A 27,018-nucleotide genomic window follows, 5' to 3' on the forward strand; every position below is an offset into this window, starting at 1 on the left:
AACCACATAGTGGGCTATATTGTTGATGCTGCTGGTTCACTGCAGGTTTGTGAACAAAACAAAAAAGGTTATCGCCTTTAAATTGCCAAATCATGGACCAGCCTTTAAGATTACTTTAGTGTGGTTACTTTGATGACATTCAGATTTTTTAAATTTATTTGTTGCTAAATGGTTTGGATATATTTGGTTCATTATAAAAAATTAAACAATAAATGTTTTGAATTAATTTTGTTTTGCATTCAATTAATCAACTTCAGAGTAAAAGTAAAAGTAAAATTGTTGTTCCAACAGCTTCCATTAAAATAAAAAACAAAAATAACACAGACCAGTAGTCTCAAAATTAGACTTATTTTCTAACAAACACTTGTCAGGTCAATCCATTTTACTTATGTATTTCAAAATGTAAATGCTCATATTAGGATACAAGTTACTGTCAAAAATGTTACTGTATACAGCACCCTACATTCTGCACTTGATGGCTTCTCTGTGAGACTTGTTAATGCAATATGCAGTTTCTTTATTTTTTTGCTATCTAAGAGCAGAATGTGGTGGACTTCATTGCTGCACATGGGTATAGCCTTGTTGCTTCTCTTTTTGTTTTAGTTTAAAATCTAACAATATCACTCATGCCAGTGGTCAACACACACAAAGGTCAGGCATTTGTGCTTTCACTGAGACATAATATACAATTACCAAAAGATAAGTTATATAGGTCTGGAATTGTAATGCAATGTCACTATTTCATCTTTTTAGTAAAGGGATATAACTGGGACCTTGCTGTTGTCTTATTTGGCTGTTTAAGGCCAATATGAATGGATATTTAACTGTTACTGTACATTCAGTGAAGAACATGTGGGCAGGGCAGTGTACAGTGTGCTGCTGTGAACTCATCTGTCCATCTATGAGAAGCACTGCTTCCATTTTGTTTTAGCAGAAGCTGTGCTGTCATAAATCATATTGCTGAATTTGGTAGTTTTGTTTGAGTTTTCTTTAGCATTGAATAAAATTAAGCATGGCCTCCAATGTGTGTTGTGCCTTCTTGTGCTCAAACTAAATATTTTAAGAAAAAAAATTATAGTAAGGTCAACCGCGAATGTAAAATGTATACATTTGACTCTCAGAACCACACAAAAGATCCTTAGAAACAGTCATAATGACGATAATTTTATCAAATGTAATTACTGAGTCAAATTCATTTGTGCATATTGGTTAATGAACAGTTGGAAACACAGATTGCCCTACCCTGCCATCTAATTGTAATTGTCTTGAATTGTCGCTGTGACAAAACGACATCACCTCAAACGCTGGCAATCGCATCCACTGCAAGAGACAGCAGAAAGTTGCTGAGCCGAGCGCACCCTCCGTCATAAGTGAGAGCAGTGCATGGTTTCAGTTGGATTGGTTTGCTACAGTCTGTCCGCTTGGCAACCGGGGCAATAACGTGCAACAAACAGGACCCATATCAGCACCATTGACAGAAGAAACGAATTATTTGTTTGATATGCCCTCCCAAAACTGAAATCGGTCGCTGCGAAAAAATTGCGTTTGCAAGTGTGCGTTTATCGAATTCATGTAGAGCGTCATTGTAGGCTACCAGGAGGAATTGACAGGTGAGGGGTAGGCTACAAATCATTTTGGGTGGTGCCTGTTGGTACCGGTGAGAATTGTTGTGTTTAATGCTTGGAATACCGGTGCTTAGCTTGCTTTTTAACCAGCTCTTTTCGATCTGGAAGGCTCTTATTCTTAGAGCATTGTCCTTGGCTTTCTGCAATGTACAGCATGTTACGTTATAGAGCTGCATATAGACTACTGCCCGCTAATCTTTACGTGTACGCAGTGCAATGGCATGGCAGCATATTTATGTTCTATGCTAGCATGCTAGCAGGGAAAAGGGAGGGTGGCTAGCTAGATGTGTTATTAAAGCCCCTGGGCCAAATCATGGGCAATACCTTAAAATATTAAAGCTTTTAATGCGAAGCTACACCAAATGTATTGTTGTCTATCCAAAGATGTTGCATCAACAATAACTTATAATCATGCATCTGCCGGAATATGTTCATTTGTCAAAACAGTTGAAGAAAACAAAGTTACAGAATTGAAGGCTGCCAGTGTGGGAATCTGTTTGTTTTGAAATGGATGTATTTAAACAACTTATTGCTGTGTGATTCCTAACTTTTCCCCCTTTCTTAGTGATGCAAACAATTCAGCTTGTAGGCATCTACTCCTCTCTCTTTCTCTACAGGCACCCAAACTGACAGGTGGACAGACAGACAGTTACTATGACAGCGGAAGAGACCATCAACATCAAGGAGGCGGAGGTGATCAAGCTCATGTTGGACTTCCTCAACTCCCGGAAACTGCACATCAGCATGCTGGCCTTAGAGAAGGAGAGTGGCGTGATCAACGGCCTCTATTCGGATGACATGCTTTTCCTCAGGTACTGGGACTCTAGGAATCCCTAAAACCGTTGGAACAGAAAAAGGCCATGTTCCTGTGTTTGTACTGGTGCTGTAAATCTGTGCCACATCTTTTGTAGTGCCAGGCCTCTCTTCTTGACATTATAAACCATCACAAGCTCTCTATTACAAAGCACTGGAATTGACGTTCCCCAGCTAAATTCAATCCAAAGACTATCTGACACATTATTACATTAACCTGTGGATGATAGTATGACCATTCATCATTATTGATTTTGAGGCTACTTAATATGCCCCCTTTTTCCACATTTGGCTTGTTTAAGCTTGTACAGTGCCACATACAGTGTTAGTGGTTGAATTGAGTTATGCTGTTGCCAAGATTTTCTCTTCTTGACTGACAATTAGCAATGCCTTCTTTCCTGATCTATTCAGACAGCTGATACTAGATGGCCAATGGGAGGAGATCCTACAGTTTATTCAACCATTGGAAGGAATGGATAAGTTTAATAAGAAAAGGTGGGTTCTTCTCAAATGTACCCTAATATGACCAATAGTATGTGGACACCGCTCAGTGAACAAGACTCACAGACATACTTGTTGAACCTCTCATTCCAAAATCTCGGGCATTGATAGGGAGTCGGTTCCCACTTTGTTTCTATAGTGTCCTTCATTTTATAATTCCCTTCATTTGATCATTTATCATTAATATACACCATTGCAATTACATATTGTTCACTGTTATTAAGTGGCTTGATAATGACTGGCCTGCACAGATCCCTGACCTAAACACCAAACAACACATTTGGGATGAATTTGAATGCCATCTGCAAGCCAGGTCTGCCTAACCTCCCTAAGTCTAGGAACTGTATAGAAGCACATTTCCACACACACTCCAAAATATTATGGACAGCCTTCCCAGAAAGGTGGCAGCTGTTATAGCCCCAAAAGGGGCCCAACTCTATATTAATGCCCACATTTTTTAAATGGGATGTCCATCAATCTCAAATAGGTATCATGGTCAGGTGTCCACATACTTTTAGCCATACAGTGTATGTCCAGATTTATGCAAGCTAAATATATCCTACTGACTGTTCTACCCTACCAAATATTGATTAGCCATTCATGCAGAAAGTCCCTGGCCCATGTTACTGAATTAGGTTAAAACTTCATAGAGGATTGACACTCTCAACATGTGGTGCTCACTTACTATGAAGTTCATTTGACAGTGGTACAGTCTCTTTATATACTGTGACAATTCGCTATCTCCATTACCGAATACGTTTCCCCCGGGTGCAGGACAGCAAAAACAAGACGCTGAGACGGACAATTGCAGCAACACTTCGATTATATTTTTTGGTTCAGAGGAGCCAGGCACACTGCCATCATAGCGTTTCCATAAACGGTAAAATAAACACTACGTCAAAACAAAGTTAACACAAACAATCGTCAAAATCACAGGCGGTCCCTCAACCGCCGTCTGCCGAGTATTTCTCCAGCTCCACTCTGTCCTCTCCTTCACCTAATCGGGACCTTTTAAAGAAAGCACAATCAAGCATATGCTTTTCACCTGGTTACTCGATCATACCAATTAAGTGTCCTTGGGCCTACCTCCCAGGAGAGGGTGCCCTCGGACCCTGTATTCCACCTGACCCCTCACACACCCCCCTCCACAGTTCAGACCCAGAGGGACTGGCGCCAGCCTTGTTACATCTGTCACGGCGAGAAAGCGCGTCTGCGTTGCCATGCAGCTTACCGGGCTTGTGGATCACCTGGAACTGGAGCGACTGGAGAGAGAAACCACTGGGTGATACGACTGCTGGAGTCTCTCTTCCCAGCCATCCACTGAAGGGGGGCGTGACCTGTGATCAGGTGGATTTCCCTCCCCAGAAGGTGTACCGTATGTACTCCAGTGCCCATTTTATGGCAAGCGCTTCTCGTTCCACCGTTGCGTAATTACGCTCTCTTGGTGTCAGTTTCCTACTAATAAAGAGGATAGGGTGGGAATCCTCCCCTTCCCCCTGGGAGAGCACCGCCCCTATCCCCGTGTTAGAAGCATCTGTGGAGACAGAGAAGGTTGCATTAAAATCGGGTATCTTCAACACAGGCTCACTACACGGAGTCTCTGGAAGGCCTCTTCAGCCTGTGCGTTCCACCGGACACGGTGGGGCTCGGCCTTCCTTGTCAGCTCCGTAAGCGGAGCCGCGATCCCTGCATAGTCAGGCACAAACCGTCTGTAGTAGCCCATTAGGCCTAGGAACGCTCGTACTTCTTTTTTGTCCTTAGGGCGAGGCCATTCTCTCACAGCCCGGGTCTTTTCCTGTTGGAGCCTGACTAGTCCACTGCCGATCGTGTACCCTAGGTACTCAGCCTCGTCCAAGCCCAGATGACACTTGGCTGGGTTGGCTGTTAGTCCTGCTGCCTCCAAACTTGCCAGGACCGCTTGTAGCTTCCGTAGGTGATCGTCCCAGTCGTCCGCGTGAATGACTACGTCGTCAATGTAGGCCGCTGCATACTCTTGATGAGGGCGGAGCAGCGTGTCCATCAGCCGCTGGAAGGTGGCTGCTGCTCCATGCAACCCAAATGAATCAAATCAAATGTATTTGTATAGCCCTTTTTACACGCAAGCATGTCACAGAGGGCTTCACATACGCCCATAGAACTGCCCCTCAACCAACCTAAACCCTCAAGGAAGACAAGGAAAAACTCCCCAAAAAACTCCCAACAGGAGAAAAAATGGAAGAAACCTTGGGAGGAGCAATTCAGAGAGGGATCCCCTCCTCCAGAGACGGTTGGAGAGAGGAGCAGAACACAGGCTAAACATAGTCATACAGTGTCAATGGGTTTTGAAACACCAAAATCCATTGTTCAACTTTATAGATGTAGGACTGGACCGGGAGCCTCGCTGTTGGCCGTCATGGAGACTGGTTTCCGGTTGACGACCAGGTCCAGCATTGGCCGACCGACGACCAGGCAGGTGCTGACAGCTCAAACCCCACATACCACAAGGGATGTACAGTTAGGTCCATAAATATTTGGACATTGACACAATTTTCATCATTTTGGCTCTGTATACCACCACAATGGATTTGAAATGAAACAATAAAGATGTGCTTTAAGTGCAGACTTTCAGCTTTAATTTCAGGGTATTTACATCCAAATCAGGTGAACGGTGTAGGAATTACAACACATTTTATATGTGGCCCCCCCCTTTTTAAGGGACCAAAAATAATTGGACAAACTAACATAATCATAAATCTAATTGTCACTTTTAATACTTGGTTGCAAATCCTTTGCAGTCAATGACAGCCTGAAGTCTGGAACCCATAGACATCACCAGACGCTGGGTTTCGTCCCTGGTGATGCTCTGCCAGGCCTCTACTGCAACTGTCTCCAGTTCCTGCTTGTTCTTGGGGCATTTTCCCTTCAGTTTTGTCTTTAGCAAGTGAAATGCATGCTCAATTGGATTTAGGTCAGGTGATTGACTTGGCCATTGCAGAACATTCCACTTCTTTGCCTTAAAAAACTCTTTGGTTGCTTTCGCAGTATGCTTCGGGTAATTGTCCATCTGCACTGTGAAGTGCCGTCCTATGAGTTCTGAAGCATTTGGCTGAATCTGAGCAGATAATATTGCCCGAAACACTTCAGAATTCATCCTACTGCTTTTGTCAGCAGTCACATCATCGATAAATACAAGGGAACCAGTTCCATTGGCAGCCATACATGCCCACGCCATAACACTACCTCCACCATGCTTCACTGATGAGGTGGCATGCTTTGGATCATGAGCAGTTCCTTCCCTTCTCCATACTCTTCTCTTCCCATCATTCTGGTACAAGTTGATCTTGGTCTCATCTGTCCATAGGATGTTGTTCCAGAACTGTACAGGCTCTTTTAGATGTTTTTTGGCAAACTCTAATCTGATCTTCCTGTTTTTGAGACTCACCAATGGTTTACATCTTGTGGTGAACCCTCTGTATTTACTCTGTTGAAGTCTTTTCTTAATTGTTGACTTTGACACAGATACGCCTACCTCCTGGAGAGTGTTCTTGATATGGCTAACTGTTGTGAAGGGGTTTTTCTTCACCAGGGAAATAATTCTTCTGTCATCCACCATAGTTGTTTTCCGTGGTCTTCCGGGTCTTTTGGTGTTGCTGAGCTCACCAGTGCGTTCTTTCTTTTTAAGAATGTACCAAACAGTTGATTTGGCCACACCTAATGTTTTTGCTATCTCTCTGATAGGTTTGTTTTGATTTTTCAGCCTAACGATGGCTTGCTTCACTGATGGTGACAGCTCTTTGGACTTCATATTGAGAGTTGACAGCAACAGATTCCAAACACAAATACCATACTTGAAATGAACTCTAGACCTTTTATCTGCTCCTTGTCAATGAAATAACGAACTCCCATGAGGGAATAACATACACCTGGCCATGGAACAGCTGAGCAGCCAATTGTCCAATTACTTTTGGTCCCTTAAAAAGGGGGGGGACACATATAAAATGTGTTGTAATTCCTACACTGTTCACCTGATTTGGATGTAAATACCCTGAAATTAAAGCTGAAAGTCTGCACTTAAAGCACATCTTCATTGTTTCATTTCAAGTCCATTGTGGTGGTATACAGAGCCAAAATGATGAAAATTGTGTCAATGTCCAAATATTTATGGACCTAACTGTATGTGTGTGTGTGGGGGGGGGGCAGAGAGAGGAGAGCAGGGATTAGAGAATGCCAGGAGAAGCTAACAGTTACAGTCATAATAGAATGAGATCCCCACCGGTCAAGTGTGGACTATTGCAGCAATTTAACAGAGCAAAAAGGGGTATTTGATGCAGCCCCACACACCAAGACAGCGACAGCCCCCCTCGGTTGGAACATGAAATCTGTTCCAGGGGAAAGAACTCTAAAATAAGTTATACTTATAGAATAAGGATGAAAACAACCCGTCCCCCGTTGTCTCCAACTAGTAACAGAAACAATAACAGTAACAATATACAGCAACGGAAACTATAAAAGTAACAATATACAGTAACAGGTTTACTTTATATGTAACATCCAGATGGGGAAATGTGAACATATAAGCTATAATTACAATTTAAAAGTTACATGTGATACACACATAGGCAAACACACACCCCAGATTTACATAGAATGTAAATACACACATACTTACCTTTAACAATCGTAGAATTGACTAAACAAGAACGTTATTAACCTAATTTTAAATGTCTAAACAGTATCAGCCTCCTTAATTGAGACAGGTAATTTGTTCCAGAGAAGAGGTGATCTATATGAGAACGCCCTACCTCCAGCTGTTTTTTTCTTAATTTTTGCAACCACCAGATCTTGAGATCTAAGTGTCCTTGCGGGGCAATAGGGTGCAAGGAGACCGGAGAGGTACAGTGGTGCCAATCCATGCAGAGATTTGTAAGGAATCTCTGGAAAAAAAAAATGGAAGGCGTACGTATTGGTAGAGACCATCAGGCGTAGCGAAAGCAGTCTTATGGCGATCTTCAGGCGCCAATGGTACCTGCCAGTTTCCCTTGGTTAGGTCCAAAGGGGAGATGAAGGTGGCCTTCCCCAAACGCTCTATCAATTCATCCACTCTGGGCATGGGATACGCGTCGAATGTGGATATGGAGTTAAGGCCTCTGAAGTCGTTACAAAACCTTACCGATCCATCCGGTTTGGGCACGAGCACTATCGGACTGGACCAGGTACTGGTGGAGGGCTCCACGACTCCCATCCTCAGCATCTCCCTCACCTCTTTCCTTGCGAGGAAAGAGGTGAGGGCTGCCGGTAGGGGCGTAGACGCACCTTTTTCCCTGGTTCGGTGGGGATGTGATGCTGGATGGCTGTTGTCTGTCTGGGCGCTTTTGAGAACACCCGGCTGTTCCTCTTAACCAGCGCCTTCAGCTCTCTCCTCTGTTGCGCTGTGAGCTTGGTCCCCAATGGGACTTCGGGGGAGGCCGCCTTCTTCTCAGCTGTACTCCCATACAGAGCCTGCGCTCCTCGCTCCTGATACGACTTCAACAGGTTGATGTGGTAGATCTGCTCAGGTTTTCTCCTGTCGGGCTGTATCACCTTGTACCGGGGATGTTTGTGTCACTACGTCATAAGGGCCCTGCCACTGGGCTAGCAGTTTATGTTGAGGGGTAGGAACTAATAACAACACTTTATCCCCTGGCTGGAACTGCCGCGGGTGCGCCAACTTGTCGTACGACCTCACTTGGGTCGCTTGCGCACTTGCCATATGTTCCCGGACCACTGGCCATACTGTAGCCATCCTGTCCCTCATCAGAACCACTTGATCTATTAGCGATCGGTAAGGGCACGTATCTGCTCCACTTTATACAGCTTACACAGGTCCTTCATCAATCTGGACATAAACGGCGTACCTTGATCGGTCAGTATGGTAGTGGGCAGGCCGACCCGCGAAAACATCAGGTACAATTCTTTGGCTATCCCCTTTGTGGCCATTGACCTTAGGGGGATCGCTTCAGGGAATTTTGTAGCGTAGTCTACCACCACCAATATGTATTCGTGGCCGCGCGCAGAGCGTGGTAGGGGTCCCACCAAGTCCATGGCCACCCTCTGAAAAGGAGTCTCTATGATGGGGAGAGGTATCAGAGGGTTACGGTAGTGCACCTTAGGGGCTGTCCGTTGACAGATGTCGCATGAAGTACACTACTTAGCTACGTCTTTTGTCATTCCCGGCCAGTAGAAGCGGGCCAGCACTCTTTCTGCCGTCTTCTCTCTTCCTAGGTGTCCCCCAAGGACGTGCGAATGTGCCAGATAGAGAACGGTATCCCTGTACGTGCATAGGACCACCAACAGGTTGCGCTTCTCACCCCTGCGTTCGCAGACAAAGTACAACAATCCTTTGGTTAGGGCATAGAATGGGTATTTTAACTCCTCCTCGGCTATGAGTCGTTCTCCATCCACCATCACCACTCTGCCCATTGCGTTGCAGACGTATGGGTCCCTCTGCTGGGCCTTCCCAAACTGTCCCATTAGGTCCTCTGAAAGGGTCACGTCCCGGACGTTGGGTCGAGGGTGGGGGGGGGTGTTCGCCCTCGACATCAGACGACTGTGTGGAACCCGTGCCATGACTCGTCCTCAGTGGTCTCCATGAACAGCTGTTGTAGTCTGTCCTTCTATTTGACCCCCTCGTCCTGTGAACTCCCAAAGCCCTTCCATTCTTCCTCCAGCGAGGCCTCGGCAAACAGCTGTCGTAGGCGTTGTTCTGGAGTATCCGCCTCCTGTTCGTCGTTACGCGCCGTCTCTCTTTCCCCCAGCAAGCCGTCCCGTTTATGGCGTCTGTCAGCCCCTCTCCTCGCAGGTCGTCGGTGGCCGTTGGTTGAGTGGGCCAGTCCGATACGTGTAACCGTGTTTCTCTTCTTCTTCTGGGCTTGGGTACTCCTCTCTGCCTTTGCCCATAACGCACCGAACAACGGGCAGTCCCGCCCCAGCAACACTGGCACTGTTAGGACAGGAGACACCCCCATTGACATTGTCGTCTTTCCCGCTGGGGTGTTGAGCTTGACTTTAGGCGGTATGGTAGTCCCTGTTGTCCCCGTGGATGCACAAGACCGTCATATCCTCAGCCAGATAATTCCACTGCCTTTGTAGGTCATCTCTGATCAAGGATACCATGCTCCCTGAGTATGAGCGCTACTCCTGGGTTCTTGCGCTGGGGAGTGCGTCCCGTCAACATTCTTAGGAGGTCCCATCTTCCTCTCGTTCTTAGGGTTGGGTCCTCGAAGAGGTCCCCCATCCCCTCCTGCTCACACTAGGGCTTCTGTGGCCCCGCCGTTTCTATTAACTGGACCAGCCTGTCCACGGTGGTAGGGTTCCTGTGGCTAACCGTCTTCACCAGGTGGGTAGGCAATTCCCTGAGACATTTGTCTACCACAATGGTTTCAAACACCTCTTCGATAGTGTTGGCAGGTCTTAGCCACCCCTTTATCAGCCGAATGAGCTGGTGTAGCTGGCCTCTCGGGGACTCACCCTCGCAGTACTTCCACTCGTGGAATCGACACACCCTTTCCCTGGGGCTGAGGTGGAACCGGGCCAGGATCTCCTGCTTCAGTGTGTTATAGTTTTCTGCTCCTTCCTCCCCCAGGTCAAAATAGGCTGCCTGGGCCGGACCAGTCAGCTGTGGGGCAATGAGCCCCGCCCACTCTCCAACCGGCCATGCCTCCCTCCTCGCAGTCCTCTCAAAGGCCGTCAGATAGGCTTCCATGTCATCCTCCTTCGTGAGACGGGGTATCAGGCTACTCAGGTGTGGGCCGTCCCCACAGTTCCCTTTCCAACATCTGCCTGATGACGTTCAAGGTTGCGGTCTGTTGGGCCGATAGGGCTGCCAGCTGCGTCACCACTTCCCCGCTTGTCATCTTGGGTACTGCAATTGGACCGTTGGGGTGTGTAGGGGATACGTCTTCGCTTCCAGTGCCCGCATCTTCCACCAGTTGTGACGATCCGCTATCTCCGTCACAGAATACTTTCCCCCGGGTGCAGGACAGCAAAAACGAGACGATGAGACGGACAATTGCAGCAACACTTCGGTTATATTTTTTGGTTCAGAGGAGCCAGAACACTAGCAGGCACACTGCCGTACTAGGATTTCCATAAACGGTAAAATAAACACTTTACGTCAAAACAAAGTTAACACAAACAATCGGCGAAATAACAGGCAGTCACTCAACCGCCGTCTGCCGAGTATTTCTCCAGCTCCACTCTGTCCTCTCCTTCACCTAATCGGGACCTTTTAAAGAAAACACAATCAAGCATATGCGTTTCACCTGGTTACTCGATCATACCAATTAAGTGTCCTTGGGCCTACCTCCCAGGAGAGGGTGCCCCCGGACCCTGTATTCCACCTGACCCCTCACAATACAAAGATACATTTTATAATTAAAGTAAGCGTAGGTTGTTCGGGATTTGTATCCACATAATTGTGTTGTATAATTAATTGAGTATTTTTATGTTTCCCCAGGTTTCGTTATATTATTTTGAAGCAGAGGTTTCTGGAAGCTCTGTGTGTGAATAACGCCATGTCAGCTGCTGAAGACCATCAGAATGTGAGTGTGCACTATTTGGAGCACTTTCTACTCCATTGAGTTTTGTGCCGTTTACTTTTGAGGGCCCAATAACACTGCAACAAAACGCTCTCAAAAACCATTCAGTAGCTTTATGGCATTGACATGCTGCATTTGTAAACATCCTCGTCACGAATGTCCCTCACCTCTACAGCTGGAGCTGACTATGCAGGAGGCCGTCAAATGTCTTCACAGCCTGGAGGAGTTCTGTCCTACCAAAGACGACTACAGCAAACTGTGCCTGCTGCTCACCCTGCCACGCCTCACCCACCACGCAGAGTTCAAGGACTGGAACCCTAGTACGGCTCGCGTCCACTGCTTTGAAGAGATTTGCGCCATGGTGGCCGAGTTCATCCCCGCAGACAGGAAACTGAGCGAGGCAGGGTTCAGGGCCAGTGGAAACCGTCTCTTCCAGCTGCTCATTAAGGGGATCCTCTATGAGTGCTGCGTGGAGTACTGTCAGGTTAGCACCCCCACCTCACGGTTCACTTTTTCTGTTTTGTGTTTTGAGAAGTTTGAGGTTGTCATGTCTGGTCTCGCAATTGAAATGCCTTGGGATTCGCGATTCGTACTTTCGTTTTCTTGACATGACAGTTTTGTACGTGCCCAGTTTTCTTCTCAAGTGTCCTATTCTGGATTCCAGAGTAAAGCCACAGGGGAGGAGATCACAGAGGGCGAGGTGCTCCTGGGGGTGGATGTTCTGAGCGGTAACGGCTGTGACGAGGTGGACCTCTCCCTGCTCTCCTGGCTCCAGAACCTCTCCCCCGGGGCCTTCTCCTGTTCCTTCCAGCAGAAGACCCTCAGCATCCACGTGGACCGCCTGGTCAAGCCCCCCAAAGCCGGCCACGCTGACCTCCTCAGTCCCCTCATCAACCGCCTCTCCCCGTGCCCCTCTTCTCCACTACGCCAGCGACCCCTGTCTGCAGACACCTACATGTCCCGCTCCCTGAACCCGGCCCTGGACGGTCTCTCCCACGGGCTGGCGGCCCAGGATAAGAGGGGAATGGAGGGCAGCGTCAGGCCCTGTCTGAGCCGTAGCCTTGTGGAGAATGACCTCCACCATGAGGAGGACTCCCCAGAGAGGTAAGGGGGTGGGAAACAAAGACCGAATAGCACACAAACGTTCCAGGCTTGTGTTCTTGGTGTACCTACATTGCAGTTTCCAATGCGCAGGTTGTATGATCCTACTATGATTCAACGTAAAACGCTATGGAACCCCAAAGACATTTTGATTGGTTGACACGTGACAAGTCCAATTCAAGGAGACTTAGAAACTGGTGAACTGGACTTGTGTGCATTTTAATTTAGCAACAATGAACTTGAAAGTAACAATCAATACAAAACATCTTCCAGGGCACTTCGCTTCACCCCGGTTGGCGGCTCGTGCTGGAACGTGAGGCAGACAACTCACACTACAGGCCTGCTTCACGTTATCGGACCGTAATACTGGTGCAGGAGGCCGGCTCTCGACATGTCTCTCTCACCCTCTCTCTCCCTCTTTCTCATCCTCTCTCTCCCTCCTTCCCTCTATCTATTTCTCTCTCTCTCTCTATCTCGGCCTCTCCCCCAGCCCTGAGGGCTCTCCTCCCCTCTGAGGCATGTCAGCTCTGTTTTTGTGGAGCGGGCCGTTGATTGTTGATTACCACAGCCGTGAGTGTCATGAGCTATGCAGAGAGCGGGAAACGGTTCAATGTAGCCGTCTACGACCGCTGGTAGCGCTGGGAAGATTCTGAATATCTAGAGACTGTTGAGGCTTTTACAGTCAGTGCTCAACATTAAAAAAAATTGGGTTTGAAACTTACTGGCCCCAAGACAATTTTTACTGGCCCCCCCTCCAAAAGTTGTAATTTATCATTGTTACAACAAAAGACGTATAAGTTATGTTATTCTGTTAACATGTTTAACCATTGAAGGACTCAAATTCTTTGTGTCTATTCCAATATGTAATGATGGTATCTAACACGATGGGCATCTGCATTTAAATTCCGGACCAGCATGGTCAACGGCCTGGAAGATGGATTGTCAACCATCCGCTTAGCTGTCACGCAAACCAGGTGCTGTCTGCTAGCATGGCTGGTCAGTTTTTGTTTTCGGTGCATGTGTAAAAAGATCCACTTTTGTCTGATTTAGACGAGAACAGACGACACAGTCCATCTTAGTTCCATACAAAAAGTTGCTTCCGTTTGAGCTCGTAGCTCTACTTTGCTGCCATCTTCACTTTATTGTCTTGCGCCAGTCTCGCGCCAGTTGTTAAAAAATGTATCGAGATTAGAGAATTACAATTTGACAACCACTCGTCACTCACTACTCAACTCTTTATTTGCCAACTGTGCGCCGCACAAGCTTCAAAGTTATTTATGCATTTAGCAGATAGCAAAACATATGAAGGATAAATGCACTTTTAGAATGCAATTTTTTTTTTTCAATCAATAATTTGCAGTGGCCTGATCTGGACAGTGAGTTGCTAGTTTAACTGTCCCAACGTTACTTTTTACTGGCCTCGGGCCATCGTTGTTGTCGAGCCCTGACAGTGTTGGTTGTTTGTGTTTATCAATTCACAACTCACTTCAAGCAAACCCCTAGGCATTCATCTAAATGCTGGATCTCTGTTTAGGACTAACTTTAACCTAGGCAATCCTAGGTTACCAATGCTTCAATGTTGCTGCTTTGACTGCTGGAAGTAGTTGCAAAAAGCCAAATACATCAAAATCTGACATGACACAGCTTTGGCCTGATGTGGGTGATTGGTAGTAAGAGTTGTTACCACACCGCAACAGAACTGACAGTCGTTTCCCCCGGGTCAGTTTTCATCAGAGATGTGTTAGATGACACTATCAGATCCCTTGTGGGGCCTTGGCAGCATGTAATGTCTATACTAATTAAACTCCAGATAGAATGGAGACAGACCTCAGACGCCTGTTTCCTGATTGGATAATGATCACTATGAAGCTACATGTCCGTAGTCATGTGGACACAGTAAACGGCTCTGCTGGCAGTGAGTCACGTGTATGTTGTGTTTCTGTCTCTAGAAAGCAGCCACGGGGTTTGAATGGGCCCAGCGCAGTGCGTACTCCATTGGCCCCTGGGATGGACGGTGGGCCACCCTGTAGCACCGAAAGAAATGAGGTAATGAAATTAAATAAAAAGAATAAAGCAAGTGTCAGGGTAACCCCCACAATCTCCCCTCCTACCCTCCCTCTCCCTGCCTCCCCCCCCCCCCCCCCCCATTATTCTCTATGCCCCCTAACTTCACCTACTCATAAATCCTCCCCAACGACTCCTTTCCTGTGGGGGGTGGGGTAAGGGGCTCGGGGGGGCATCCCCCCATGCCCCTGTCACCTGACGGGGAGGGGGGAGAGCATGAGATATTGCCTCCTGCGACCTCCTCATCAGCCTCGGCAGACATCGCCTGGTCACGGGGGTCAAGGGCAGTGAGACTGCTGTGATGGGCGGTCGGCAAGCTAGCGCGCTCATCGTTCATTTTTGTACATCCCAAGATCGGAGAGGTGTAGATTGGATTTTTGTGTGTGTGTGAATGCATATCGTCATGGGTGGGGGTGGGGATATGTTGGACACCGGGTTTGATGGGGTCATTGGGGAAACTTTATATATATATGTGTGTGTATACGGATGAGCTTTGAGACCTTGGATCAGTAAAGTTTGCATCTTAGGCTGAAGACATTAAGTCAAGTGTGGCTGTGTGTGCATGTATTTTGCACTCACAGGTTTGGTGTGTATGTGTGTGGTTGTGAAATGGTGTGTGTGTTCACCACGTCGACAGCGCGAGTCTACTGAGCAGGTGCAGGAGTACTACCGTCAGCGCCTGCGTGTGCAGCAGCACCTGGAGACCAAGCAGCAGCAAAGACAGCTCTACCAGCAGATGCTACTGGAGGGGGGGGTCAAGCCTCAGGAGGGAACACAAGTCCAGCACAACCTCACCCAGACATTCCTCAACAGGTAGGAGTCCAATTCCAACAGGTATTTTTATGGAGGTGGTGCTGATGGGGAACCCCCATTTGAGTCAAGGGACACCCCATAAGAGAGAGAAGTTCATATTTAAGGGGTACCATGGTATTGGTGTTCCCTCCACCCTGCCGACCATCCACCTGAGGGAAACCTCATAACATCTCTCTGTTTACGGGTGTAAAGGACTGTATAGGTTCAGGTTCAGATATGGTGGTGTCGCCCTGGTGTGTCTGTAAGAACACCTCTGGAGTCGGAATGCAGTTTCATGGGATTACGTGGCTATTGTAGGCAGCACAGCAATACACAGGACTCAGGCATATTCAGTGTAACTCAAGGATATTTCATCTTCTTGTTTGTGGTCTATCAAAAGAGAATAAATTACAGATTATACATTAGTATGCATACATAACATTCACATACAGGCTTAATATAAACATATCTCAGACACACAACCAATTGCTCATAACAGCATAATAATGGTGATTACTATGTGATTATACTACCATCTACAGGTCATTCACGTCCATTTCAGTAACCTATAATTATAACTATGATGCCAGTAACGTGCATCCCCGCGGTTGGAATAGAATACTCATTAAATACTTGTGGTTGGATTAGAACAACCAAACTAACACCGTGCAGACTCCTCTGTTGTTTTTGCCACAAACTTCCACACTCACGAGATGCTGCTGAGAAAACAGATCTCTGCGCATGCGCAACCTGTTACGGTCTCTGGTCTTTCTAACAGGGTTAAGGAAGCTGCTTAGGTCCATTACTTTTTTATCTGTATATGTTACCACTTGGCGGCAATCAGAGAACATAATATAGATTTCCATAGATGCGGATGACACACTATATATATCCGCTGAACTCAACGATGCAACAGCCATAAATTCCATTACCAACTGTTTGTCGGCAATAAACAAATGGATGAATGATAACTTTCTTAAATTAAATGAAGACAAAACTGAAGTCCTACTATGTGGCCCCAAATCCAAAAGAGAGATGCTAAGTAAGAATCTAGGAGGCTTAACCCCCTGTCTTAAACCAGAGGTGACAAATGTCTGTGTAATCCTGGACCCAGATTTGAATTGCAACTCTCACATGACTAAAACAGCTTTCTTTCAGCACAGGAATATAACGAAGGTACGACCATTCATAAACCAAAATGATGCAGAGAAGTTAATTCATGCTTTTATATCCAGCCGGCTGGACTACTGTTACACACTTTTCGCTGGTCTTTCCAAGAAAACCACTACAGCTCATTCAAAACTCTGCAGCTAGATTATTAACCAAACTAAAAGGAGAGAACACATTAGTCCTGTCCTAGCTACTTTACACTGGCTTCCTGTTACCTTCAGAATTCCTCACATACAAAGCTCTAAACGGACAAGGACCTAGCTACATTGCTAACTCTCTTATTAACTACACACCAGCTAGAACACTGCGATCATTAAATGCAGGCCTATTAGAGGTCACCAGAAGCAGTTGGTTTAAGATTAGAAATACTTCATTTATAATAAAGTATATAGTTAAGGGGGCACCACCTCAGAATTTGTTTAAAGGGTCTGAGGAAACCTTATAGAACCTTGTTTAATAATAGCTTTCGTAATAATCAGTCTAATCTTAAGTAATGAATTCTATCAAAGTAGAGCAGATCAGATAACATGAGGGATAACGCGAGTATTATACACAATGATTTATTTAAGAAAATGTAATTATATAATGAACAAATACCAGAGAAGTTATGGGTTAGTCTCGAGTTTGAATAGCACAGTAAACTATAATGAAAGCAGGATACACAATAGCTATGTGAAGAACGTGTGGGTAGGGGGAAAGGAGAGAGAGAGATGGGCCTCGTACAGTAAGTATAGGGACATTCCCCTGGGGCAAGTAGGATGAAGTGCCTTGCCCAAGGACACAACGTCATTTGGCATGGCCTGTATTCGAACTGCCAACCTTCTGATTACTAGCCCGAATCCCTAACCGCTCAGCCACCTCCAGTCTAGCGGTAACTATAATCCTAACAATAGTTGGGTTAAATCATTTGTATTTGGAATCATTGCACACTTGTCAAACACTACAACCCCACGCTCATATCTCCTTACGGCACAGCACGCAATGGCCACACGGTGCTATCACGCCCACACTTCACCTTAACCTCACACGTGTCTCGGGACCGCTGGCAGGGTATCTCTATCCGTACGGGTGCTCCAGTTGCCTCCCGCAGTACTGTAGCTCTCTGCTCTACACTCTAAAATTATGGTCGACCTAAAACTACCGGCAAGCGGTAGCCTACACAGAACGGACAATTTGTAAGCATTAAAATCACTATACTTACGGTAACTTTCCAGAGTTTGAGACCCTCCCCTGGGGTCTGCGCTTTGTGAGGCCGCTCCAAGGACAGCAGGAGAGCCTCCTCCACAGGCTGGGAGTGGACAAGGGTACGCCTATAGCCCCACTGTCTACGTCACCCTAACCCGCCAGGAACCTCGCCCTGTCCCCCCTCGCTGTCTTCGCGCCGGCAGCCCTAAATGGTCTGCGAATGCAGCCACCCCCCGATTGCAACAGGTGTACAGTTGGATACACTTCCGTGATGTCCACCACAACGGCTCCCAGACCAACAAACCTCCCCTATCGATCTTCTCCCTTTATACTCCTCCCGACACTCCCTTCCACAGGAGCAGCCACTTGCTTAATTGTCGGCGCAGCACTCGACCATTTCTTGGGGAATGTTTATAAATCCAGGAAAAGTTAGTTTTCCTCAGACTCCTTTGTCTCCATACTGTAAGACCATTTTGGTCTACCTTCTGACCCAATGCTGGGCCAGAAGCTTTGAAGCTTCTCCTGGAAGATTAAAAAAGGGGGAAACCCCTTTCTCTTGTCGGGGCTAGGAGAAGGGTGTCGTGTTTTGTCTGTTGGCGCTGCATTCCACGTTCAAGCATGTAAGAATACAACAACACTTAAAATATGTTACTACATGATGTATGGTTGAAGATATCTTAAGTTATACCAAAATGTCAGAGATCAATTTCAGCATTGTAAGAATATATGGTGGTTTCTGAGCACGTCAGTGCCCTTTTTAATCAAAGATATTGTTTCTCCTGTTCAAATGGTCATTTTCAACTGTGGTTACCTTTTACGGAACACAAAGACAAACCTATGGTATAAGCTTGTGTAAAGGCCCCGTCACACCATAACGTTCTGGTCAACGTTCTATGACGTTAGAGGAAACGTTGGTAATCGTCCATGGTCGCTGGTATAGCGCTGGTATAGCGCAAAAAGAGCGTTGTGTGGACGCTGGTGACGCTGATAATCGTCGGTGATCGTCGGAGAACGCTGGTCCAAAAAAAAAGTTTTGAACATGCACAAAAAGTTCTCATGGAGACCAGCATTCTTCAACGTTTATTTTTAAACGCTGGATAACGCTGAAGAACGTTTGTGGACGTTTGACTAACGTTGCACGCGTTTGGCTATTGTTGGTCAGTCTTTACCCTAGCTTGAATTGGTTGTTATTTATCGTTTGCGAAAGCAAACGTTGTTTTCATCGTTTGCTTTCGTCACAAATTGTCGCGACCCAGTGACACGTCGTCATACGCTAAAAGTTTTCAGGGGTGTCTTACTTGGTCGCTGTTACACGCTCCTCATGCGTCAGTCCCACGCTAGTCATGCGTTATAGTCACACGTTAGTCACACGCCAGATGTGTCCACCTCGCCCTAGAACGCTCGAAATTGAACGATTAGAACTTTCAGAGAACGTTAACCAGAACGTTATGGTGTGACGGAGCCTTAAGAGTAGTGGGACATGACGTGAATGGCAGATTGGATACCTTTACCTGTGTGTGTGTGTGTGTGTGTGTGTGTGTGTGTGTGTGTGTGCGCGTGTGCGCGTGCGTGCGTGCGTGCGCGTGTGTGTAGGTCCATCCAGAAGCTGGAGGAGATGAACGTGGGTATGGACAACCTGGGTGAGGAGGTACAGAGTCTCACCCAGCAATGCAACGGAGTGATGGGGAAGCCTGCCGCAACCCCCACACCCCTTATCATCCCCACCCCACCCAGCAGCACCAAGACCCCAGAGACAGGCTGTCTCAGAGAAAGGCCTGGGGGAGGCAGCAGCAGTACCCCGTTGAAGGCTGTGGTACTCGGTTTGCCCTCCCCGGAAGTGTCCCCCGTTACCCTCACTGAAAAGTTAGAGGGTCATTTCTAGTTTCTAACTAGAATATCTAAGCAACTGTATGGCGATGCGACTAGCATGCTAACTATCTACTGTGGGTCTGTGTGTGTTTGTGTGTGGTGATTTCAACAGTGCTCAGAGGCTCAGAGCCAACGTGCCGAAAGTCGAAGACGATTCTGGCTGTCCCACCATGCGCAAGTCACAAGAGGTACGTTTTCAACCAATTGATGGTGATTCCATGTGGTACGGAGCATCAAATAATTTACTATATTACGGACAAAGACCTAGCTACATTGATAACTCTCTTACTAACTACACACCAGCTAGAACACTGCAATCATCAGATGAAGGCCTATTAGAGGTCACCAGAAGCAGTCATAAAAAGATTGGTTATGCGGCCTTTGTCAATTACACCCCAAAACTATGGAACATATTACCCATAAATATTAGGGAAACAAACACGTTAGACATTTTCAAAAGACCTATCTTTTTACCAAAGCATTTAAACCTTGTGCAGCCTTCGGGTCACATGACTCAAAGGTTCATAACGAACCATCGTTGTGTTTACCAAATTTTACCCAATACAAAAACAAATAAAAAGTATTTTCTTTTAACCTTTGCAATGTGGGGGGTCTGGGACAGCCAAACGGTTAAAATAAAATGCTTCACTTTGTTTTTGTATACAGTAAATTTGTCGCAATACGACGGTGGGTCACAATGACTGATGGGTCAGAATGACCCGAAGATAACACAAGAGTTAACAAATTTGATCTCGGAAGGGTTTATTACTTTTATTAGTTGTATTATTGTTTTAATAGATTTTTTAGATTCCCGCAAGATTGCCGCCTGTGTTTTGTTACATTTTATTTATATTGGGAAACCACAAAGACTGTGGCTTGAGATACCGCAAAGACTGCGGCTTGTAATCAAAAGGCTTGAGCAACATAGATTCTGGACTGCTCTGCTAAAGGTCTGAGATCGTTCTGGATTACCGTACTGTGGCCTGTGTTCAGAAGGGTTTTATTACTTATAATATTGTTTGTATTGATTTTATGAAAAGCACTTTTTAGCTGTTATTCTTGTATGAAATGTGCTATATAAAGTCTTATTATATTCAAAGGGCACACTTCACATATAGTGATGCTAACTCCTAAGAACCTGTTCAGAGATGTAAGTCTTCTCTTGAAAATCTCCACTCTTTTTTATATTTGTATATATTTAGTTGTAAATATAAACTGAAAAGGAAGGGTCTAGGAAAGGAAGTCAATTCAGATTGTGATTCCTCAGACCCCCACTTATGTTTATATATTGTTTGTTTTATCCAGGGCAGGAAGCCCAAGTCCCAGTTTGTGGCTGTGAACAGTCTAGAAGACACTCAGGCTGTGCGCGCTGTCGCTTTCCATCCAACAGGGGCACTCTACGCAGTTGGCTCCAACTCTAAAACCCTGCGGGTCTGTGCCTACCCGGAAACCCTCAACACCAAGTAAGGCCATCGCACTTCCATAGCCTATTAGGAACAAGTTAGTTCTACCTTTTACATGTGTACTGTTCCCCAGTGTTTCAGGGCCAGCCAAGCAACCAGTTGTGCGTTTCCGAAGGAACAAGCACCATAAGGGCTCGATCTACTGTGTGGCGTGGAGCCACTGTGGCCAACTGCTGGCCACTGGCTCCAATGATAAATATGTTAAGGTGCTTCCTTTTAACGCTGACACCTGCAACGCCACAGGTATAAGGGGTTCTGGAGGGTACATTATGCTAGTATTGTGCAAGTGCACGTTTGTGTTTTATCAACATTTGTTTGTCTGAATTAGTGTATTTAGTGTATGAAAAATTTGGTGCTGGTACTGTCTTGTACCTACCCCTCTCTTTGTGTTCTAAACTTTGTTCTGGTTGGTTTGTGTCTGGGGGGGGGGGGGGGGCAGGCCCAGATTTGGAGTTTAGCATGCATGATGGAACCATCAGAGACTTGGCCTTCATGGAGGGCCCAGAAAGTGGAGGATCCATACTGATCAGTGCTGGGGCTGGAGACTGCAACATTTACACCACAGACTGTCAGAGGGGACAGGGGCTGCATGCTCTCAGTGGCCATACAGGTACAGTGTACACACACACTATGTGGCCATACATGTACAGTATGCACACAGACACACTTTCAGAACCAACTTTATTCGGCAAGTAAGTTTACACAAACAAGGAATTTACTATGGCAGGAAGGTGCATACTATAAACATATAAGGTTGCCGTTGCAAATGAGAATATGTTCTCAATTGGCTCACCTAGTTAAATAAATGTTTAAAAAAAACGTAATTATAAAATGTTGAACATTTACAACAGTTCTAAATAATTCGAAGCATTAATATACAATGTTTAAAAATTATAATATTTATATACACTACCGTTCAAAAGTTTGGGGTCACCCAGACAATTTCGTGTTTTCCATGAAAACTCACACTTTTATTTATCAAATAACTTTCAAAATGAATAGAAAATATAGTCAAGACATTTACAAGTTTAATTATTATTATTAGAAATAATTATTTTTATTTGAAATATACATTTTGTTCTTCAAACTTTGCTTTCGTCAAATAATGCTCCATTTGCAGCAATTACAACATTGCAGACCTTTGGCATTCTAATTCTAATCTTTCTAATCATCCATTAGTCTTCTAAGGCAATTAGCAAACACAATGTACCATTTGAACACATACAGTAATAGTTGCTGGAAATGGGCCTCTATACACCTATGTAGATATTTAATTAAACACCAGAAGTTTCCACCTAGAATAGTCATTTACCACATTAACAATGTATAGTGTATTTCTGATTAATTTAACGTTATCTTCATTGAAAAAACAGTGCTTTTCTTTGAAAAATAAGGACATTTTTAAGTGACCCCAAACTTTTGAACGGTAGTGTGTATATATATATATATATATATATATATATATATATATATATATATATATATATATACAATAAGATATATTCAGTGGCCATTTAGGTAACACACACAACAACATACAACATACAACACACACTTACTTGCACACAGTCTCTCCAAGTCAATAAAGAACAATATTTATTTGCATAATAGCTCAATAAATGCTAAACCAAACTATACAAATATGAATCAAAGCAGCAGCAGTATTAAACTATAAAGTATGTAGCTTACAACTTAGTCACAGTTATGTGCATAAACATCCCTGACAAGTTTTTGTAACAAACATATACAATGCTACCAGTGCCTTAGCTTAACCATCAGCGCAGAAACTAAAATCTGCTTCATCTCTTTTCAACTCAAAAGACATCCAGGACAAAGTCAGGCCTGTGAGTGTGTTTTGTGGTGTTTGTAACAGAGAATCTTTACACCCCTCATCTTTAAACACCATGTCCAGTAGTAAGAGATCCTCTTTCACTTTGCCCCTCCCTCTAGGTCACATTCTGTCTTTGTACACGTGGGGGGGCTGGATGATTGCCACTGGCTCCCAGGACAAGACTGTTCGCTTCTGGGACCTCAGGGTGCCTAGCTGTGTCAGAGTGGTGGGAACAGCCCTGCATGGATCTGGTAAGGGTAACTGCTAAGGGTCTACTTTGGCAGGAAGGTGGCTGGCGATTTGTTGTTGGAATGCTGTGGATGACAGAGAGGTTGACAGCATAATGCAGTAATATGTAGTTGTAGTGATGCAGTTTCTCCCTTAGGGGGCGCTGATGGTTTAATGATTTCTCAGTTGTAGTCATGGCCAGATTCTCCTTGTTTTTCTTTTAAGTCTTATTGGTGCAAAACCGTGTCTGTTCAAGGTATCAGCAAGCAGGGTTAGTTTCAGCATATTTGATCCAACCGGGATCCAACCAACCATGGCTTCTTTTTTCTCAACCCGCAGGAAGTGCTGTGGCCTCGGTGGCGGTGGACCCCAGCGGGCGTCTCCTGGCGACGGGCCAGGAGGACAGCAGCTGCATGCTGTACGACATCCGGGGGGGGCGCATGGTGCAGACGTACCGCCCTCACGACAGCGACGTCCGCTCAGTCCGCTTCTCCCCCGGCGCCCACTACCTGCTGACGGGCTCCTACGACAACAAAGTCATTGTCACTGACCTGCAAGGTCATATTACACACACACACACCCATGCTCAATGAAGGAATGGCCTAGAAAAAGTATTAGTATTTGGAAGAACTGGTGGACAACTGGTGTGCCTGTCCTTGGTTGCGTGAGCTCATAGCTTGTTTTGCCTGTGTTCCTCAACCCCATGCAGGCGACCTGACCAAGCCGCTTCCTCGGACCGTGGCGGGGGAACACGGGGACAAGGTGATCCAGTGTAGGTGGCACACGCATGACCTCTCCTTCCTGTCCTCCTCTGCAGACCGGACAGTCACTCTTTGGTCACAATGTGCCTGATGCCCTCGGCGGTCATTTGGCGGAGCAAGAGGGGGGACACTGACCACAAGAAAGCACAACACAGTCTACCTGGATCTCCCCATGTCTTTTTCCCCGTGTGTGTGTGTGTGTGTGTGTGTATGTGTTCACCCAGTTTGTATTTGCACTGGATGTTACTGCTTTTAGCCAATTTCAAGCATTTGTGCCTCATGGGATGGCTGTTCAGATACTAGTTATGTAAAAGGTTTAGGAAAAAAATAATTAAAAAAAACACCTCCATGTGACTACACTGTAAGAATATGTTAAGAGCTACTGCAATGTTTGAAATGTACTCAACAAATGCATGTTAGCATAGTGAACATCTGCTTCAAGCACTTTTCAGTTTTGGGGGGAGGATAGCTAGGATAGAATAACGCTTTCAAACTAGCTGTTTTGCTGATGCAAAATGGGTGATCTGGTCCATTTTAACCACAGTATGTAAATCATCTGGTGCCTAATATTAAAAGCTTTATCTTGATATGTTATAGTTTGTATCTCAGGTGTCCAGTCTTTACTGACACCGTTGTTTGTACACATTTGCTCAATGTAATTGTGGTGTGAGCTTTGTTGTTGGATTGGTAACAAATTCTATGGAATTCATGTTGTCTGTCATTATTCATTAACTATCTATAATTTTATGAGGATTATTTGATCAAAATTTGCTAGCAACTATGATTTCTTTTTTGCACAAGTACAAAAATGCTGTTGGATGATAAAGTTGTGGATGATAATGTTTTAAACAACCACACTTATACAAAGTATATTATGAGAGTGAATAAGATGATGAGGTTTTAAAAGTGCACGTTTTACCATCACTGCATTGCAGATTACGTAATTTAAATTAACCATTGAATGGCTTGGAGCTGTGTACAGTACAATGTCACCTTTGCATGTACTGTTCCGTTTTAGCGTTGAGAGGCTACAAAGATTTAACACAAATAATGTAAACAAGCTGAACCAGGCTGTGTTAAAGTAGACCTGTCAGTTTTACTGCACTTCAGAAATTCTAAGGTAACGTGTGTTTTAAACTTAAACCTTTACTTTTGTTGTAATTGTAAAGGTGCAATAAAGGAAAACAATGACCCCTGTGGTCAATATTCTTTACGTTATTTAATAGTAACTATAGCATTTTAACATTGTGCCAACCAACCCCGTGATGGGGCTGACTTTAATCACAAATCACCACATTTTAGAAAATTATATTTCATTATACCTTGGACCATAACGTTTCATTTGCTGCTGGTTAGAACATTCTAACATAAATGATGCCAGAGAAATATGGCAGACAGTGAAAAGTGTGCCACCCAACCCCGGTCTCCCCTACCAGTGGCGCCTTAATGCACGGGCTTACCTGGGCTTAAGCCCGGGGCCTCGACCAATCAGGGGCCTCTTAATAATAATACAAAATAATAATGATGATAAACGTCCGTATTCGCGATGTCATTACTCTGCTCTACAGTGGCATCTGGTGTTGTATGTGGAGGCAGGGGAGGCCCCCCCTCCCCCTTATATAAACAAAATGTAACAAAAACTAGAGAGGGTACAATTTGCAGGGTGTGCTTGCTTGCGTCGGTTGCAGCAGAGCCATAGAAAAAGAGAGTTGCGACACGCTTTGATCTCGCCGACACGTGATCACGTGGTTCATGTAGCTCGCTGTAGTTCCAAAAAAAACCCACTGCTGTCAACCGGTTTGAATGGTTTTCAATGAAGCTGGCCAACGGAAGTCGCTTTCTCAGGCAAATGATGAATGAAACAGGCTCGGTTAAAGAAATCCGATATTCTGGCTATCTTCATCAGACTCGTATCTACAAAAGGCAGTCCTCCCTGACGTGTTTGGTGTAGAATGGAGTGAAATACAACATTGTGAATAGTGATGGGTCGTTCGCTAACGATCCAGCTCTAAGAGCCGGCTCTTGAAGGTGAACGTCGGGAGCTGGCTCGCATATCTGAAGAGCCGACTCTATTTTTAATAGATTAATACAGCCTATAAAAACTAAATGATTATGAAATAATGAATTTTAATTGTATTTAAAATAATTGACTAATTCAAAGAACAAAAAAATACTTGTAGGCTTAAAGGCGCACACGATCATCCTCACATTCTGTTCCTGTCAATCCTGCATGAGGGAGGGCCGAGCCAACTCACACACAGTCAGAGAGTAGTCAAAACTCGGAGGAGAGCCATGACAAATCAATGCATTTTTAAAGATATGTGGTTACGGTCGAGTATGATTTCATTTCATAATTTAATTCAAATTGTTTTCACACCCATCATAGTCAAATTCATAGTTAAAACATGTATTTTTTAAAGAGCCGTTCGGGAGCCAAAAGAGCCGGCTCTTTTTAGTGAGCTGAGCCATACGAGCCGGCTCACGAAAAAGAGCCGGAATGCCCATCACTAATTGTGAACACTCACTGCCAGTGAAACACAGGAAAAAGGCTAGAGCTTTTTTGTCACGTGGTTCCGGTAGCTCCCTGTAGTTAAACAAAACCCCCACTGCTGTCAACCTGTTTGAAGGTTTGAACCTGGTTTTCGGCGGGACAGACAGCAGCACCATCTCGATTCACGGACATTTTCGGTATATTAACACATAATGTCAATTGGTTACTGGTGTGTTGTATCATGTATGTCTGATACTTTATTAACATGTATGTATTACATGAACTTATACATAACGCAATATTGTGAAGCAGAGCTAGAAATGGCTATGCTAGCTACCATACTGTACAAACGGTACTGTACCATACTGTACATACCAAACAGTAGCCTAATGAGGACTATATTGTTCCACTTAACGTTTAACCTTAGACGGTTGAAGTAAATGGGTCTTGTTAAACGTTTTTTTTTATTCATCAGCCCACTTACAATTTAGCCTACCACATTAACAACACTTATATTTGTAGTACTTGATGCAAGTTGAATCTAACCATTATCACCAGCAACTGCTCAA

The 27,018-nt window shown here is 45.1% G+C and overlaps 1 protein-coding gene across 2 annotated transcripts; it reads left to right on the forward strand.

Moving 5' to 3' along the window:
- The first annotated feature begins 1,328 nt into the window (after window positions 1–1,328).
- On the forward strand, window positions 1,329–25,385 carry wdr47b (WD repeat domain 47b). Of its 2 annotated transcripts, none has more exons than XM_062450822.1 (16): window positions 1,329–1,610; window positions 2,191–2,437; window positions 2,850–2,933; window positions 11,413–11,497; window positions 11,670–11,978; window positions 12,159–12,598; window positions 14,545–14,641; window positions 15,297–15,472; window positions 19,400–19,669; window positions 19,788–19,863; window positions 20,981–21,138; window positions 21,212–21,381; window positions 21,578–21,748; window positions 23,089–23,220; window positions 23,537–23,755; window positions 23,907–25,385. In XM_062450822.1, the coding sequence occupies exons 2-16, from the start codon at window positions 2,280–2,282 to the stop codon at window positions 24,047–24,049; spliced, it is 2,688 nt and encodes an 895-aa protein (XP_062306806.1). In that variant the 5' UTR covers window positions 1,329–1,610; window positions 2,191–2,279; the 3' UTR covers window positions 24,050–25,385. The 2 variants fall into 2 exon arrangements, with proteins under 2 accessions (XP_062306806.1, XP_062306805.1); XM_062450821.1 differs by having other exon boundaries at window positions 2,243–2,437.
- Window positions 25,386–27,018: the final 1,633 nt, after the last annotated feature.

This window comes from Osmerus eperlanus, chromosome 24 (genome assembly GCF_963692335.1).
Source record: "Osmerus eperlanus chromosome 24, fOsmEpe2.1, whole genome shotgun sequence".
NCBI lineage: Eukaryota > Metazoa > Chordata > Actinopteri > Osmeriformes > Osmeridae > Osmerus > Osmerus eperlanus.